Below are 19,265 nucleotides of genomic sequence, written 5' to 3'. Positions count from 1 at the left end.
GTCTGATCTGAGTCTAACTTTCACCACGAGGCTCGTTTGCACGTACACCAGCGTCTCGTTTATTATTCCATCACTGCAGGCCCTTGAACTTCCTGCCACCATGCCCAACGATGTCTGATATAAAACAAAGTGTATGTACTCTGTCGGTTTGAATCTGACAGCAGTTTTTAAACCTGGACAGAGAACAGTTTATTGCAAGAATGCAGTGGTGAGGCATCATAACGTGTACACAATTTTATTGTCGTGCTACAAGAGATGTAGCATTGGTACATTGAGACAATGCTGAACCAGTGGTAGAACCCATCGAAAACCTGCTTTTTGATCACATTTTTATTTCCATTTCAGTTCTCTAACAAGAAACAATGCTTAAACAGACGTGCCCAATATTGACCTTAAAAGACATAATACTGAAAGGTAGTATATCATTTGATTGAACAACAAGCGGCACTTCGATAAAGAAAAGTTTCCGCTGACATTACTTAGCGTTTGAAGACCCACAAATGAGCTTCATCGTATCAAACAAAGCAGGCTGACGCACCGCGCATGTGTCGAAATAACCGCTGACGAATATTCCTCCCTTATTGGCCTTGCGAAGGCAATACGCGGGCATTCGACAGTGAAATTATAGCCAGAATATAAGCAGCACATGAGTATTATTGAGGCTATTCGGAAACCTATCCAGATTTTAACATCGACGCTTTAATTTGTAAGAAGCATTGGTGGTGGCAACAATAGTGCAACATTTATTTCTCCGTAGTATTCATAAGTTTGGACCTTTGATCAAGAAAATCCGTAATGGCTGCGGCATATAGTGTGTGGAACAGAATGAAAACATACGACTCCTCTGATTCAGGCGCGTGGGAATGCTGGCGTTGCCATGTGGACAGCTACCTCGAACACAGCCTTGTACTGGTTGTAGATTGCAGAAATGAGCACGTCTCTGACCTTCTCCTCGATGAGCTCTTCGAACTGATCTTCGCGATCGTCATTCAGACTCAGGTACTCGTCGTACTTGGTCTTCAGTTTGAGCCGTTCCATGAAGAAAGTCATCAGTGATGCTGGCTTCGGGTGCTGTGCGGTAACAGCTACCCTAAGCACGGTCTCCTTCTTCAGCGTAACGTTGACCCAAATGGTCTTGATCGTGCCCACCAAACTGTCTCCCTTGGTCTAGAACGGCAAGGAAAGAAAGCAGATGAAACAAAAAGTACACGAAATGTCAGTGGAGTGACGTGGTTCAAACTGGACTTCACTTATTGCTTGTAGAGACAACTACAGAATGACAAGAAATAGACTAGTATAATGTTTTGGCGGTGTCAGAGGACAAATACAGAGCTCGGGTGCTGCCACAGAATTATGTCCCCCCACATGAACTCACCCCACTTTCAGTTCTGAAGCAAAATGTACGTTTCCCTTGTTCAGTAGGTTGATAAAAAGGTACTAAATGCCCGACAGAGTACCGAAGTGTTATACCCCAAGTTGACCACATTTCATAGATTCTTTGACGTATTTAAATGCATGAAGAAATGACATGTGTTATTCCTAGTGAATTAAGGTTAAAGAAACTATAAATTTACATCTAGTTGATTGGCGAAGTGATATATTTTGTTTACAATAGAACTGTATTGGGGCAAGCATGTCGTAAGAGCATTCCTCACAGATGCCTCTGAAGTTGCCTATAATCGAAGGTACCAAATGTGTCCTTAAACATCGTGGTCATGCGAACATGTTACTTTTGCCACTCAAGCATACAACATTCTTTCTATCAGTCAGACAGTTCTCTGTTGTATGCACATTTTGTTATATGCATTAACAGTCTGAATTAACGCTTCTCTAAGCACACTTTTTCCTGCTCGCTCTTTTTCCCGACTGCTATACATTACTAGGCTGTAAGGTCAAGTGCTCTACTGAATCTTAAATGCTAGGAAAACTTTCAATAGTATTATACACACCGTCGCAGTGAGTGTTGCCCCAATTCCAGTCATATTGAGCACGCAGTTGACGGTGGTGTTTCCGTTGAGCAGAATAGGCTGTTCGCAGTTGCCCAAACGGTGGACGCCATTGTCGAACCCGTGGATGAAGCCGTCGGTTATGTTAGCCTTCAAGTCTCGGTTAGTGATCCTTGTCTTGAGAATCTGCGCAGTGCAAGCATGAATAAAAATACCGCCTTAGGCACTTTATCTCTTTGGTGAGAGCTCCTCCTCCAGAACCCTCCGTACGAGTAATCATGATACAAGAGATCAGCATTGTAGCTAGTAACTAATTATGCAATCTGGCAGCGCTCTGCCAACGCTTCAAGAACCAAATAATCGAATAGTTATATTGAGGCATTATCGAACAGGGGGGGGGGGGGGGGGGTATATGGGTCCTGCAAAATAACGAGTGTGCTAAGAAGTGTTGATTCTAAAGCGGTGGGAGGGGGGGTGGGGTCTGTTCATTGTAAGCTGATTTGTTCGTTACGAAGACAATTTCTTGAAACTCCGGCAGCTATAGCTGTAAAGGCTCACCACGCAGGTTTCTTAGGTGCCATACATGAATTCTCGAACACAATAAGCACAAAGTTTTTTTTTACTATCTGAACAATCGTAGCAAAAAACGCAAATATGAAAGTCAGTTTTTTTTTAATGCACTTCACTTGCTCATATTTGTGTAATGAGACTTCAAAGATGACTACAGCGTGAAGTACTTAATTATTTACGCGGACGAAAATTATACTGCTCTCATAAGAAACAACATTGAATCCAGCGGGGTTGGTGAGCATTCTGGAATAAAGTTACCCAAACACACTAACATTTATTCTACAGCAAAACGTGAGCCGTAATGACATTTTGCGTGCGGGCAGAAAAGTCAACAAAAAAATCTTGCAGGTAATTTTCTTTGTGGATAGCTCCAAATTTTATTTGCAGAATAAATACGACATGAATCTTGGAATGAAAAATAATTCGCTAACGTAAAGTGAAGTAATGCTTCCATTTAGTTTTTTTTTACTTTATGCAAAGCCCGTACATCATTCCTGTCACCTTTTTCACCACGTGTGTACAGTTGCATGCAACAAACCAAGCCACCACAACTATCTCATAGACAAAACATCATTCAGAGCAAGCGGTATGCATGGACAATCATGTGTGCCTGCCATAAATCAAGCCACTCCTTTAGTGCCACGCCACTCGCTTGAGGTCATCATGCTCACGGTACTCGACCATATCAGCTTGTACCGTGTCCCACGGGTAGTGCTAATAACTTGTGGCTGACGACTACGACAAGAATTCAATCTACTTCATCCGGTGCGTTCACATCGGTTATAAGATGTTACTACATTGTGGTTCACTGTCGTGGAGCAATTTTTTATCAACTTAAGGGGGCTGAATTCAATCCGCCATTTAACGAACCTTGAAGCTGAAGTCTGGAATTCGAGCCCCGGGATAGAGGTCATGGTTTCCCATTACAAGGTGCGGCATATGTTGTTCAAGGACTAAGTCCATGTAGTTGTTGGAATCTTGCACAGTGCTCGCTGAAGCTGCAAAAAGAAAAAAAAAGACAATGGAAAGAACAGATATGGCCAAGGTACATCCACGAGATTCCCTGTAACTCTACAGCAAAAACCCTACAGCCTGCCAAAGTTCCAATGCTTCCTCTCATGTACATAGTTCTGGTCATGCTGAGAGCATGCTATTTGAACACCCACCTTTTGCAAAGCTCCAATTAGTCTGTGTCAGATAATTTACATGTTTAATACTGAACTTTGAACTTCGTACAAAAGGTAAACAGACATGATTTGGCTTCGTTCCTCAAGCGGGATACACTTTGCTTCAGCATTTTATACTACAACGCAAGAAATAAGCAACATTCGAAACATTATAATGGCAACATTTTTGCTTTCGTGTAGAGTACTACATTATTTTAAACAATGAAGATGGAGGGTCTCAAGATCCAGTTCAAGCTGCCACGAGTATCGACATGCATATGCGTTGAGTTGATGATACCTCTAAGATATACAAGCAGCAATCGCGCTATGATAATTCAATACTCACCACTGGCAAGTACAGCGAGAACGAATACGCAGTACTGTCGCATGCTGCTTCTGATACACCTGCAAAGACAAAGAAGAAGCGTAGATATTCAAATCACCCCTATCACCATGAACTTCTGAAAAATATTTTAAGCTGGCTTGCGAATCTTATGGCTTTGTCGCGCAAGCTCCATCATTTTCGTCAAGTAAACTAACGCACAAGAACTTGGTTTAAATCAAATGGTTTAAGGTAATGAGGATTGTATTAAGACTGAGGCATACATCGGTACATGAGAAGACAAGTGAAACACCTAATATATTTCATCGTTATGTCACTATCATCATCACCACCTTCCTAATGAAGTGTAGCGGCTGACAAACGTCTTGCTATTTGAGCAACCATATCGGCCCTGCGGAAACTGAGCAAGCTGCCAAATTTGCTAATCTCCCAGTCTCATCTTCCTAATCTCACCGCTTAAGCTGACTCGCCGTCGACCTTGCCAATACGGTGTTTCCTTCATCACGGGCACTCGTTGTACTACCAAATAAATAATTATTAATATAAGAAATAGAATACCATTATTATTAAATGCATTAGAGTATAATGAACAAACCTAAAAAAATCAGTTGAACTATATCTACTCTTGCGCAACTCTACTTTTCTTCATAGCCTTAACTAACAGAATCTAAATTAGCATTTGTTTATTTAACAGCCTTTCTTTATTTTTTGAATTGTGTGAGCTATTGCCTGTCCAAATAAGGGCGAATTTCAGAAAAATGTGTAATCTTGAAGCAATGAAAAAATTTTGGAACATCGAATGGGGCGAACGCATCGACAAGCGGCCTCGCCTTCTGAGCTGCGGCCTAGAAAAAGGGAATTCCACCTGTCGAGACGTTGGCATTAGCAACAACCATGTTCCAAGGATTGCTCATCCTCCACCCAGCCACTTGTTGCGCACTTCCTAGCAGTTTTAAGGAAATTAGTTGCTGTACAATATTGTACAACATATGTGACAGCTGTCTTCTAAATGTGCAGGCTACATGTACACATATTGTACTTTTAAATGACACTGGTAAGCAGTCCTTTTGAACATTCGTTTATTTAGGCCATAGAAATATGCTAGCTGTGATGGCGAGACCATATCTCTATCAATTGAATTATCCCTGGCATCCCCGTCAAGTGTTAACAAATTATTCACTCGCGTTTAGGTGAGAACGACAAGCTCTTTTGCCTCTTGTGTTGTACTATAACTGCGTTAGTCACCTATTAGTAGTATATTCCTCGAGACCAGAACACGCATGCTAACTTCATCACTCTTAAGTAGTTTATACTGAGTTCGCATTACAAAACTGTTCAGTTGGTATGCTTAATTATTATAAAACACCTATAGACATCGCTACCATGCTCCCTTTAGTTTAATACTAAGAACCACTCACAAATCAGCTTTTAAGATAGACGCTCCAATCACCATGCTGTTCCAACCTTCGTGCCATAAGGATGTTTGTAGAAGTTCATCATGCGACTTAAATTAGAAATTCGATGACAAGTGTCAAAAATTTGCCTTGATACACGCGTAGATTACACGGCCAGTATGTACATCTCATTAACACAACAACTTGATTTTTTTATGATCAGAGAAGATGCAGTAGGATGAGGCCAATGAAACAGCGCAGCAACTAAGTAAAAAATATAAAACTTCTTATTCACGATAGCGCTTAGGTGACATTTTTTCTGAATTACGCAAGAGGTGGCAGATGGGGCCAGTGAAACAAAGTGACTGCATAAAAGAAATTGTGATTTTTATTGACAATACGACTCGGGCGTAAAAGCAATAGCTTGAAATTTTTTCGGAAAAGCGAATTTGGGTTGTGTGACACATGTACAGCAAACGTTTCTATATCGATGGTCACTGAAACCACAGACTTCATATTTTGAAAACAATAACGAGAAATTTCTTTCTGTAGCTTAGCGTATCAGCACCAGTAATGAACCGGCGACCGCACGCGTTTAGTAGAGTAACTATAGGCTTAAATCTAGTTTAGTTAGAGCTTAGATCCATCACCGTAAATACCGAGCTTTGGTAGTTCGCATCAAATTACGCTAAGCTTCAGCTTCAGAACAAAAGCACTCACTTTTGGTACGTGTCTTCTTCAGAGTATCTTCCTCGAATGGCCGAAAGCAACTTCGCACTGCCAAGCTCGAATAAGGGTGAGGACTGCTATCTTCTCTCACCCTCGCTATCCGTTCTAGATGTTGGGCTAAGCGGGCACCATCAAACACGAGGCAAGATTGCAGGCGGATGGAACCGAACACTTCTTAGAATGTCCCTCTCCCTGGCATGGGGCCTCGTCGAAGGGGTTGTTCGCGCTCTATCAAGTTTTTGGCTTACGATACAGAACGCCTGGTAGCCTTAAACGAAGATACGCTAACACGTGGTATCTTTAACAATTTTACAAGTGCACAACAGCGTATTTCCGGCGAGGCACCGGGAGGCCTCAGTATTTCTTGTAATAAAGATTGGCCTATTTGTTGTGACTGTGGATATGAAAAAAAAAAATGTTTCAACATGGGTGTCCACGTGTGCACCACGCATTTTTTTGCCTTCGCGAGTTCGTTAGCTGTAGCAGCAGCGATGCTGCTTGTCATGTCAAAGCCATAGCAGACTGCGGCGTGGCAGCCGTATATGTTTTATATTACCAGTTTGCAGTTGCGTAACCATGCCAACAGCAACATGGATGTTAGCAACACCAGAAGCGGTAAGCGGATATGAAGCGCTGCTGTTGGCGCTAGGGCCCACGAGGATGACAGCCTTCAACATTGCGACACAAACCAACCTCAGCAAATGTCACCTAACTACGATTTACGTTAACCCGACATGATGGCGGTATCATGAATGTACATATGATGGTTATAAAATTTGATAGCCAGTACTGTCCCCATAATGAATGTTTCACGAACATTAGGACCTATTTGCAAAGTATTTCTGAGACCTGGCGTAGTTCTGCTATAAAATACTTGATTGGCACGCAGAATGCTAGATTCGATTCCTGCTGGGACACTGACATTTATTCTTGAAATTCGTCCGATGAACGCTGCCTGTGAAAGTTTTTTTTTTTTTTTGGAACTCAAGCTTTAAGGTTACCCAAGTGTGTTCTCGTCGTTCCTGGGTAGATATCAAAATGTCTATGACCTGTGGAGCATACCTGCATACCATGTGGCACATACCCGCCCCCACGTATGTGTCACTGTTTTTTGCGAAATGTTTGACGACGTACGCGACGAGATGGTGGCATTATTCATGTCATGACCAGTGCGTCATATTCGTCAAACTGGGCTACCCTCTTGGTGTGTATAGAAAAGTTTTTAACGTTTTACAGCACTTAATGCCCTACTACGGGAGAGCAAAAAGCCGTCCCTTGGGCCTCACATTTCGTACCCCAAGTCAACAGAGTGATCATAAGAGCACCCAGACGTAGGCGGCTAGATAGATACGCAGATAGACGGCATAAGTGCTTGCAGTACACAAAAAAATGTTTAAAAATAACAACACACTCACCTTCCCCCGCAATTTTCACATAACATCAATTGCCAAAATACGTGAAATTCACCGATTTTTTTTTTTTTTTGATACAAGGAACCCCCACCTCTTATACTTCCCAGGCCCGGCTATGTTTAGCTTCTAGTTTGCGACGAGAGGCCCTTAACGCTGCCAAGACAAACCAGTTTTCCGTGACCCTTTAACGCTGCAAACGACCATTTGAGGTTGTCCTCAGCATAGAGGATAGTCGGTCAAACCAAAGACTGCATCTGTAAAAGGTCGTTGCTCCGGTTTCCGTCGGGTTTGTTGTCGCATGTGCTGCATGAAATAAACAATAAAGCCGTGGCTCTGACGTGAGCTGTGCACCCGATGTAAACTGAAACCAATTGCTGAACAGCACAAAAATAACTCCCTACACAAACATTAACACGCAGTGGTAAAAAAAGTTGTGTTTTAGTTATGCAGCGTTTAGCTGCCATTAGTTTTAGAGGTAACAGTGGTCTTTACTCCACTTAAGGTACTTCGTGTTCGAGGAAACTAACTGCAAGGATATCTAGTAAAATTTGAATTTCTCGGAATAATAATTATGAAATAACTATTTTCGCCGCTGACGTAGCTTTATCATTTTCGTCTTCTCAGTATGCCAATATCTTTTGACCTAAAAGCTAAATATGACGTATAAATATAACAGATTATTTTATTCGGAGATTCATTCACAAAGTTTTTTTCGAAGCCGCGAGGCACCTTTTATTAGAATTTGCGCTCTTATAAGGCATCGAGGCACTGCATGTTAACGCTGATCAAGTGGGGTTCTTTAATGAGGTATACCTAAATATAAAGTAGGCAGTTATTTCTGATGACTAATGTGATTGCTTCAAGCTTGTTTATGAGCTTTAACTACGTGTTTCATGTTCTTGCTACAGGTTGCTTCTTGCTGGACCTTAGCTATGTGTTGTTACGTTGTTTCTATGCCGATTCTTAGCACACACAGGTTCGAGTTAAACCACACATCGTCACAGACACGACATGGACATTCAAACTCCAGAGACACAACGTCGCGCTTGAACAACGCATTCGCGCCTCTCATGGATGTACGAGCACGTGATCGTTGGCGTAGGCATTCTATTGCTTCGTTGGCCGTTCTTGCAGCAGCCGCTGCCTTTTTCGTTCCCTAGTTTGTTTTGTTTGTTTTGTTTTATTCGCATCTTGCACATCGTCTACATTACGCTGAAAGCGAGCAGTAAAAGCTGTCAGAAATCGACAGCTTGACAGAGCTGCAAACCCCCAAGCACTAGGCAGCGTAACGGCTCGGGGTCTGTGGCTCGCCACTGTCGCTTTTCAGCCAGTTGCTGCGCTAACTTTTTTCCTTATTCATTTTTAGCAGATCAGTGGTGACTAGTGGAAGTTACCCAATGTCTCTACCACATATCTGTTTACGATTATCATAGTTTTCTGATACGCCGCGAAACATACCCGTTTTATGATAGGTGACACAAATCACGGCTAACTTGTATACATTCGCTGTTAAAAAGGAATCTAGCCTTCCGAGCATGGTTCCCAACATCTCTAAACACGTCACCGCCGCAATCGTATCCGTCAGTACAGTGCAGCGTATACCGAAAGCTAGCTGAGAAGGTGGCTCTGCCGTCACGCCCGAAGTGTCGACAGCGCGCGTGGAGCTGGTCGACTCACTATCTTGACGGCGACCTCAGCACGCTGTCTCGAATTTCGACCGCAGTACGCGGTGAAGACAGAGCGGCCTGGGCAGCGACGAGAGGGAATTCCCAGAGAAACGTTAGACGGACGTTCGAAACCCAGTGTGACGCACTCTGAGTGTTCTGCCTAGCGGAGAAAGAACAGAACGTGCCGATTACAGTCCATCTCACTTGGCTCTCAGTTTACCGCCTACCGCCAGTATTTCACGAAGCTTGATTTTACGGACATGCGCCTGATAACTGAAGGGACGGTCCACAAGATAAATCTGAGAGGCATGGCGAAGCACTTTTGAAAGTATGCCCCGCAAAGTTTCAGTGTATAGTTGCGAGCAGCGAGTTTTGGGAGCATCTTTCACACCGCACAACCCACCAGAAACCAACAGAGTGTTTGGCCTTACGTTGTGAAGGATATTTGCAGATTACCCCTCTAGGTTGTTGCTAGGCTTTAGCTGAGTGATGCTAAATTGTTTCTACACTTATTCTCAGTGCAGAGAAGTTTCAGTTGAACCACAGGCAGTCACACACACGAGACAGATAATCCAACCCCGGAGAAAGAAATTCGCGCCGAAACCAAGCGTTCCCACCTTTTACACAGTCGCAGTCCTCTTATAGATACATACGGGCAGGTCGTCGTATGGCGTAGGCCTTCCGTCTCTTCGTCGTCTTCTCGCCGCCGTCGTTTTCTTTCCCCCTTTTCCTATAGTGTTGGGCTAACTGTTGTCTTCTTCCCTTTCAGTGGACCAGGGGTGAGTACTCAATTTTTTGTGGCACGTGCTCGATTACGATGTTGATTGTTTCCTGAAAGTCGCGCGAATTTCTGTGGCACACTCATGTTGAATAATATTAGGGTAGCTGTCGCCGTCTTATTTTTTAGTGGACCGATGATGAGTATATATGGGTATTTGGATGAGTATATATGGGTATGCGTATATATGGTATATATGGGATGATGAGTATATATGAGTATATATGGGTATTACCTACTTTCTTTGGCACTTAATTCTTTATGACCATGATGGCTTTCTCACATGCCCCACAAAGTTCTGTGGCATATACGTGTTTGCTGGGCTAGTCTTAATTGCTTCATCTATAGTCGATGACTAGCTAGCAGCGAGATTTACCCCATTTCTGTGGCACATACCAGATCGGCCGCACACAACAGGCCACACCAACTATGCTATCAGGTTCTTGGCCAAGCCCCCAGCGTGGGTGTGTGCCACAGATTCAAGGATCTACTCTGCTCTACTCTAAAATCCTTTGAAGAGGACTCGTTGTTGTTGTTGTTGTTGTTGTTGTTGTTGTTGTTGTTGTTGTTGTTGTTGTTGTTGTTGTTGTTGTTGTTGTTGTTGTTGTTGTTGTTGTTGTTGTTGTTGTTGTTGTTGTTGTTGTTGTTGTTCACCTATTGATAGTGGCGCATACCCACTATGGGGGATTGGCCAAGAATCGAGTGGTTCTCAAGATTACTGTTCAGATTTGGAATAATGGGGGTATAACAGAAAGATTACCGATAGCCTAGGAAAGTGTGGTGCTTAATGTAATGCATACAAATATTTACATAAACGAATTTATTCTTAGAATAGAGCAATAATCTGATTTCATACGTATATAGTTATGTGGACATGTTAGGATAATGGAACTGGTAATTAGTCAACCTATTAGCTTCATCAATATCGTCCCGGACGGCCGCGCATACTGTCGCATTAGAGAAACCAGAAATGGAAGCTCCAAAGGACAAAATGACAGGCACAGATAAGTCCATACCAATATCACGTAAAGGTATTTCTAAAAGGGTTTTTTGTAATGTGTTAAACCGCCTGGAGGTCAAAACGAAATGATCTATTGTTTCCAGTTCATCACAGAACGCGCACAGTGGCGGAGGTGCCTGAGCAGACCTGTGTTTATAGAAATTTAGATTTGGTACCCGGCAACGCAGCCTTGTGATAGCTACTTCTTGTTTGCGAGTGCGGCAAAAGTCTCTTCGCCAGGGATAAAATAAATGGCGATAAGCTGTAGAGTTGTTTAGTGCTGTACGTCTAAGGACTTCCATAAGCGTACGGCTGCGGAATCGAGCAGCAGTCACATAAGCGGATGATGGACAGTGCGGTAGAATCGGTACGCTCATTGACGACGTAGCTAAGGAATAGGCTATTTCATTTAGAAACAATCCTTTATGTCCAGGCACCCAAACTAATCGTACTTTTCTCAAATGCGCAGGTAATAGTGCACGGAACGCCTTTGTTACTTGATTATGAGCACCAACAAAACGTGCCGCACAGAGAGATAGGGAATCTGTTATTATGACAGCTGACGTAATTGCTGTATCTAACTTGCGTAAGGTGAGCACTACTGCTAGAAACTCAGCCACAAAAATGGGTATGAAATCGGGTAGTCGAAGGGAATAAATCCAATCTAAAATTGCGCGGAAAATACCAACCCCTGACTTTCCTTATATTGTGATGCGTCTGTAGCAATAATAATGTTCGTTGTAATACTGCTCAAGTGATATTGTAGTAAACCATCCAAAATATTATGGGGAAGTAATTTGGCAATATTAGGAAAAATGTCGTCAAATTGAATTTCCACCGGGGCTGAATTATCAGGACTCGGCATGATGTCGCATATACGTACGTTTAGAGGCTCCAGTAAATTTTGCACAAATATAATTTGTGGTGTGTGAAATCGCGGCCATCTAGCACCAAAAAATGATTCCGGGGTGGAAATGAAGGTTGTTTCGGAATGTCGTAATGGTGATTCATAAATTCTTAAAAATGTCTGAACAGTCAGAAGGCGAATTCTACAAGAATTAAAGTGGAGGAACGCTCGATTCGAGATACAACACATTGTTAGCAACTGTTTTGGGAAGGCCAAGGCATAAGCGCAAAGCTTCTCTTTCCAGAAGAATTAGAGGCCGCAACTTGCAAGCTGGAACTCTAAAGAAAAGTACACAACCAAATTCCAAAATGGAATGAACGTACATGCGATATATCATTACCAATGTGTCTCTTCTCATACCTATACCTATGCGGTAGTTGCTTAGCTTACGTAATATGCCAATGGCCCACACATCTTTTCCGGCCATATATTCGATATAAGGTCGCCAGTTAAGCGATGTGTGATAAATTACTCCAAGGTATTTAACATATTCCACCCCTGGTATATTTTCATGATGGTAAGACAGAGAGATGTTCATTGGGTATTGCAGCGGGAAAACAAGGAGGGGAAATTTGCTCGGATTAAGTAGAAAGCAGTTGCCATCGAGCCAGCTCTCCAATATAATAAGGTAAGTCTGCAGCCCTTCATATAAGTTCTGAATGTTATCTCCATTGCAAAAAATGCGATATCATCTGCATAAACATAAGTTGTTATATCCTTTTTACGTGGAATGGTGCTCATTAGTAAATTAAATGGCACCGGGGAAAGCACTGAGCCTTGCGGTACTCCCCTCGTTTGGGTATGAGTAGATGATGAAAACCCATCTTTAAAACAATAAAATTTCCTGTCTGCAAGAAAATTGTGAACCCACGCTACTATGTATGATGGAAAATCAAGGTATTCTAATCGATCTATCAAAATACAGTGCTCCACGGTATCATATGCTTTAGCGATGTATAAGGTAACTAAAGCTGCATATTTTTATGTAGCCTAGCTAATTGAAGCCGACTTTCTAAATCAACGTGGGCATTCCACAATGAACAACCAGCCTTGAAACCAATTTTACAGGGGCTTAGAATTGACCTCACGGTAATAAGTTCATTAATTCGCGTATTGATGATTCTCTGAACCAATTTCACTAAGTTTGATGTGAGTGTGATCGGCTTTATGTCATCCAACATGTATGCTTCATTTTTATTTTTTAGCAACAATACAGTTTTGGCAAGTTTCCATTCTGGAGGTATCCATGCGTTCCCTAACGAATAATTCACTAGTTCTAGCAAAAGATTAGGCGATTCCTGGAGTAAACATTTTAACATAGAGTTCGTAATTACATCTGGTCCGGGAGCTATTCTCGGTAAGCATAATACTGTCTGACTCAATTCAGCTAAAGAAACTTCTGGAAATTCATGCAAGTTTACCAGAATGGACCGAATAGCCGAAAGATTAGCAGTGAAGCGGTGTTCTAAACGTTGCGCCATGTCTTCTAGAGAGGTGTTGATTTCTTGCGGCGTCAAGACACATGGCTGCAACGTTAAAGCTGCTGGCAGTACTTTTCTTGTCCGAAGATAAGCGAACAGAGCACGCTTATTTTTTATTTAGAAAGATAATCAAAATTTCTACTGTCGTATTCTTCTTTCGCGCGGTTCACTGTACGCTTAAATACGCCAGCAAGGAATTGATAGTCCTTCCAGATTGTTGGGCTCTGATTATGAAGTTTTTCCAAGCGGCTTTTTGTCTTCTATAATCGCGCGTACACTCATCGTTCCACCAACGAGAGGAGGATCGTTTATTCGACGGAATAGAAAATTCGGAATTTTTTCTAGATCCCTCCAGCATTGAACCAATCGTAGATGCAATCTCCTTAGTACTGGCATTTCCAAGCTTGGAAATGGCAGAACGGAGGCAGGCTTAAAATTTGCTTTGGTTGATGTATGTGCGTTTTGGGTGATGTAAAGTTATTGCTGGACAAGTAATGTCAAAAACTACAGGAAGATGGTCGCCGTTAGTTGCTGACAAAACCTTGATTTCATTGAAGCAAAACGTTAAATCCAATACTGAGCAAGTCTGACCTCGGACAAATGTTACATGACCTTTATACAGACACGAGAGGTTGTGATCAAAAGTCCATTCTAACAGTCACCTACCACAAGAATCCGTCCTTATGCCCCAAGACAAATGATGTGAATTAAAGTCTCCAGTGAGTACAATTTCCTTTCTACGTGATACCAAAACACTGTCAAGATAACGAGTACTTTGCACACCGGAGGGGAAGTAACAATTTATAATTGAAAAAGGGTGGTATCAGTGGAGACAAAAGTCTAATGCTAATATTTCACAATTCGAGTCTAACATTCTGAAAGAAATTTTCGTCCTATGGCATAATTTACTTGATACAAGAATCATTAAACCACCACCACGTGATGGACAATCTAAACGAAAAGAACGAAAACCTGCAAGATGGAAATTTTTATCTGTTGTAAGCCAAATATCTTGGAGAATATTATTATCAAGATTAAAATTATTGCAAAAGTAATGTAAGTCGGTTGGGGCTGAGAATATATAACGGCAGTTCCACTGTAGTACCCTCAACTGACCTATGGTGTTGGGCGCACCGCAGAGGCGCATGTCGCGCCCTATTTAGCATCTTCACGCGAAATAGCTGATTCATTTCGTTTAGATTTGAACTTGAGATCGGTGAAGATAGGGGATCTGGTACGTTTATTAGTTCGTATATCAAGTTCCATATTTGTAGCAGAACTTGTGCTCGGCTGAGGCGTATGTCGGTCCAAGTGCACCTGTGTTTCTGACAGCTTAGCCTTGCCTGCAAATGCAGAAAGTTCGTCCAATACTACATTGCATAGCTGAGTGGCATCGCTGGTAATGTCCGACACTGCAGGTTCTGTACTAGTCTGTACTATTTGCCCAATCTGACTTGAAAGAATTCGTACCAAACAGTCGGAAAGGTTAGATATGATTTTATTCATTGCCTTACTGCCTTTTCCCCAGCAGTTTCAATAGCCTGCGATAGATTTAAATTTATACTGGAAGTGTAGCGTGCTGCAATGCCAGAGTATCCAAAAACTTGTCTCTAACTATGCCAATGGCTTCCCTTCGAGAACAGCGGCGGCGGTCAATAACTTCTAGGATTTGAACCTCCTGGGAACGAGCGGAACAGTCAGAGTTGTTGGTGCAGTTATTCCCCCCACAGAGACAACACTTTTCCGCTGTTGCATTACACTTGCTTGAAGGATGGCCCTCTCCGCAGGTGCTACAACGAACTTTAGATTTACATCCTCCCGCACTCTGGCCGAATCTCCGGCAGTTTTTGCACTGAATCGGACGAGAAGCGAGGGGCTCTACTTGAAATATCAATGGCCATAATTTTATTTCTGACGGGCATTTTGTGCCCACAAATGTCGCGATGACAGATTCGGTTGGTACCCTCTCTTCGTTGACTAGGCGATTACACCGGTAAATAGAAATTACGCCTGCTCCAGAGAGCCTGTCTAGGGTCTCAGCTGGACTCAGCTTGGAGTCGACTCCCCGTACAAGGCCTTTGGTACATGCAAGGTGAGGTGGAATGAAAGCACTCACCGGGGTAGCAGCAAACTAGGTGCAGTTGAGAAGATTTTCCACGCAGGTCTGGTCCGGCGACCTACACACGATACCTCCTCGCCCAAATAGGCGCACATCTGTGATGGTCTGGAAATGGTTTGAAGTTGTTTTAAGTTCCTTTTGGACCGCCCGAGGGTTTGTAAGTCTGATGAAGCCTCCATTTGTAGGTACCAGTGCCACGGGAATGCTGTCGATATCACTGCGGAAAAAGGAGTCTAGCGGCAATTCATTAGATGGCAGGGACGCTGACCAGACGGATCGTGCCTGGCCGGTAGAAGTAGTCGACATGAGCACTATAGAGATATGGTTAGACTCAGAAACAGATAAACTAGAGAATCGGACTCTAAGACAGCAGAGTTAAAACCACTCAATCCTAAGCCAAGAACACCCCAGCAGGTATAGCACGGGCAAGCTTGAAGGCGAGACTAGAACAATCTTGCGAAGGATCTTGCCACGTAGCGTCGTTGTTAAAAGAGTGGCCTCAGACCCGATCCGATGCCCACAGCTCTACCATTCCGGGGGCTATAAAGATAATTTAATCACTTACAATGACATCACAAAATATTATTACTTGGGGCGTAGGCAATTCCCACTGCCACGCGTAAAATTGAACAGGGCTCAGGCATTCACGCTACGTTTACTGCAAACCGGAACTTACCCCATTCCGTATTTTCTACAAAACATTCTCCCTGAGAGTGAAATTCAAGACAAGTGTGACGCGTGCTATGGCATCATTGGGATTGACACATGCTGGCGGGCTGTCCCGCGACTCTCGCTGACCCCAAAGAACAATGACTTTTCTGGCAGACCATGGTGCGAAGCGTGTTTTATCAAGACCAACTACGGGCAGTCCAGAAGGTTCATGATGACGCCACAAGGCTCGGCCTGACGGTACCGACGTGGACGCGGCCCGCCTCGGTCTGAAAAGACCGGGCTTCAGGACACAAAGTTTTTTGAATGAATGAATGAATGAATGAATGAATGAATGAGCAATCTATGACCTTGTAACGTTTTGAACTAAACACTGGTATTTACATAATTAGCTATATCGGGCGCTATGTCATTAGCATTCCTGTGCTAAATGTTTCGTTTGGATTTCAGGGACACTTCTTCTTTTAGAGACAATGCCGTGAATCTTGAAGGCACAAAAGCACAGATCACAGGTTATTCGATATCAAGAACCATTTACTTATATATTTCTTAAAAATGCTTCCCCACGGGAGACCAGTTGAAACTTCCAAAACGAAATGAAATCAAATTCGTTCATACAAGCAGGGGTTGCAGCCCACAACAATAAAAACGCTAAATATATTACACTGCTGGGAGAAAAGAATGATCTCCAGTGCCTTGACTTGCAGAACGTCCCAACGCCACTATACGTCATTCGTCCTGTTCGGCCGGTGCTTCACGGGTTCCTTCGGAAGAGGCACTAGTGTTTCCCGCATGGCACGCTTAGCACCTTCACACGATGGGCGGTGGCAGCTGTTTTCGCGTTGTCGCACCCAGCAATCAAAGTCCCAGGGAAAAAGTTCGGCGGCGATTACGAAGAGCGACATCAAAGCGCCCGAAATAGCCAACCGCATAACAACGCTCTGGTCGCCGATTAAAAGCGGAGTAAACTGGCCCAGTGTGTCCCCGAATCGGGAAGAGGCAACCATAGCGGCAGCTCCACGGCAGCGCGTCACAACAGGAAGCGATTTGAGACTCATAATAGTGAAGAACGTGAAGCACACGCTGCCCGCTGACCTCATTGGGATTACCACATACTCGCTCAGTATTTTCATTCCCCCGTATGTTGTGCCAGCGAGAGAGATCAGCGTCGCAGCGAAACCCAACGCAGATCCGACCACAGCGTTTCTTAAACCGAAGTGCTTGACGAACGGTATGGTGGCGACACATGCAACGGCCGACAAGGCGAAACTGAGGCTCGCTGCAACGTCTCCTGTTGGAATTCCACCCTTAGTGACGAACGTGTCGTAGCCAAAGCACAGCGCCGTCCACATGCAACACATCAAGACTGTGCGTGTCCTCAGTGACCTGCTGCAGAGACTGCTGCTTTCTGCTGTTTGCCAACCATTTGCCCGGAGGTCTACTATTTGGCGCACCATGAGCTCGCGGCAAACCTCGGCCGAAACTTTGTTCATATTCGCTGCACGCAAAGCGACACGCTCGGCTTCCTTCCCATTACCGGTCGCCAAAAGCCAAATGGGAGATTCGGTGACAGTGTAGTAAAGAACCACGAGCAGACACGTTGGTATCATCAGTATGAACTGCACGGCAACCCACCCTGTCCTGGCAAGCTGTGCGGCAAACATCGTGACAGGCATTATGACAGAAGAGAGCAACGAGATTGCGACAGTGTATGTGGGAAACTTGTCCATCGTGCAGACATCGGCAATCAAGGTAATCACAGGGGGCACCAGTGCGCTCGTTGACGCGGAGACGATGGCACGCACGATCATGAAAAACTGCAAGTCGTCCGGCATAGCACTGGCAACACCCGATATAAGGACCACAGGAATGGTGATGAAGAGGGCCGTCCGGCGACCGATGCTGTCCGCATACAAAGTAGCTGCGGCCATCGGGATCACGCTAGCAGCCGCGTACACGAGCCTGGCAAAGTCCACGAGCCAGAGCCGGTCGCACACCAAGTCCCAGGCGCTGACGATGTTGTTCCCGTATTGGGTGTAGTCGTACTCCCAGGACGAGCAGCGCACGATGCGCGCTTCTGCGCCTCCGTGTGGCGGGTCGCGAATCGTGCAGTGGCTGTACTCGCCGTTCTTGTCCACTGGTATGGCCAACTGCTTCCATTCGTCGACGCTGAGGTTCGCGAAGGAATCGGGCCGTCTGCACCAGTGGTCCATGACTCCAGCCGTAAGAAGGAATATCTCGCTGTGGAGCAAGTAGTTCCCGAGGACGATGGATGCGCTCAATACGTTCATCAGCTGAAACAAACCATCACCGAACGGAAGCTGCGTCTCACACAGCCACGGCGACTTTGAGCCGTACTGCAAGCTGCGAGCGGGAGTTGGTTGTTTGCCGGGGGCTGTGGCCATCTTCCAAGCGCTATCTTCTTCTTCTGAAGCCCGTGCGCGCGATCACGCTACCACGTGGAGGTGACGACCTATAAAGGTGGTGTCAGTAATTGTTGTGTAGGGGTTTAGGTTATATATATAGTGTCAGGCCGGCAGACCTTATTGCCCTGAATACCGATAGCAGCCTGCTCAGTTGTTCCTCAAATGTTTCTGAAAAAAAAAACAATGATGTCGTCCAGATAGACCAGACAAGTCTGCGACACATGGTCTGACAGAACAGTATTCATTAATCTCTGAAATGTTGCGGAGGCTGAGCACAATACGAAGGGCAAGACTTTAAATTCATAAAGCCCGTCAGGCGTTACAAAAGCCGTTTTTTTCTCTATCTCGCTCGTCAACCTCAATTTGCCATTACCCACATTTGTGGTCCATTGACGAGAAGTAGTGTGCATACCTCAGCATGTCGAGTGAATCATCGATGCTCCGTAATGGGTACACGTCTTTCTTTGTCACATGGTTCAGCTTGTGCTAGTCGACACAAAATCGCAAGCTGCCGTCTTTCTTTTTAACCAGCAATACAAGCAATGCCCAAGGGCTTGTTGACGGCTAGATGACGTCATCATCGAGCATGTTCTACACTTGTTCTTGGATTGCTTTATGCTCTTTCGGTGCTACGCGGTATGGGTTCTGTCGTATTGGC

The 19,265-nt window shown here is 44.1% G+C and overlaps 2 protein-coding genes across 2 annotated transcripts; both read right to left on the bottom strand.

Moving 5' to 3' along the window:
* Positions 1–219: 219 nt before the first annotated feature.
* LOC119159677 (salivary anticoagulant protein P23) lies at positions 220–6,275 on the bottom strand. The gene is made up of 5 exons (XM_037412503.2): positions 6,140–6,275; positions 4,029–4,087; positions 3,387–3,514; positions 1,950–2,132; positions 220–1,167 (listed from the first exon to the last, which is right to left on the bottom strand). The coding sequence occupies exons 2-5, from the start codon at positions 4,069–4,071 to the stop codon at positions 850–852; spliced, it is 672 nt and encodes a 223-aa protein (XP_037268400.1). The 5' UTR covers positions 4,072–4,087; positions 6,140–6,275; the 3' UTR covers positions 220–849.
* A 10,628-nt stretch (positions 6,276–16,903) lies between these two features.
* LOC119167074 (solute carrier family 22 member 7) lies at positions 16,904–18,675 on the bottom strand. The gene has a single exon (XM_037418496.2). The coding sequence runs from the start codon at positions 18,584–18,586 to the stop codon at positions 16,904–16,906; it is 1,683 nt and encodes a 560-aa protein (XP_037274393.2). The 5' UTR covers positions 18,587–18,675.
* Positions 18,676–19,265: the final 590 nt, after the last annotated feature.

This window comes from Rhipicephalus microplus, chromosome 1, assembly GCF_043290135.1.
Source record: "Rhipicephalus microplus isolate Deutch F79 chromosome 1, USDA_Rmic, whole genome shotgun sequence".
NCBI lineage: Eukaryota > Metazoa > Arthropoda > Arachnida > Ixodida > Ixodidae > Rhipicephalus > Rhipicephalus microplus.
This window is presented reverse-complemented; position numbering and strand designations above follow the sequence as displayed.

Bases quoted from the DNA above. Each gene is read 5' to 3' on its own strand.
- LOC119167074 (XM_037418496.2), bottom strand. From the start codon at position 18,586: ATGGCCACAGCCCCCGGCAAACAACCAACTCCCGCTCGCAGCTTGCAG.
- LOC119159677 (XM_037412503.2), bottom strand. From the start codon at position 4,071: ATGCGACAGTACTGCGTATTCGTTCTCGCTGTACTTGCCAGTG. The intron at 3,515-4,028 runs GTGAGTATTGAA...TTCTTTTTGCAG, and splicing joins TCTCGCTGTACTTGCCAGTG to CTTCAGCGAGCACTGTGCAA. The intron at 1,168-1,949 runs GTGTGTATAATA...TTGCCGTTCTAG, and splicing joins GGGCAACACTCACTGCGACG to ACCAAGGGAGACAGTTTGGT.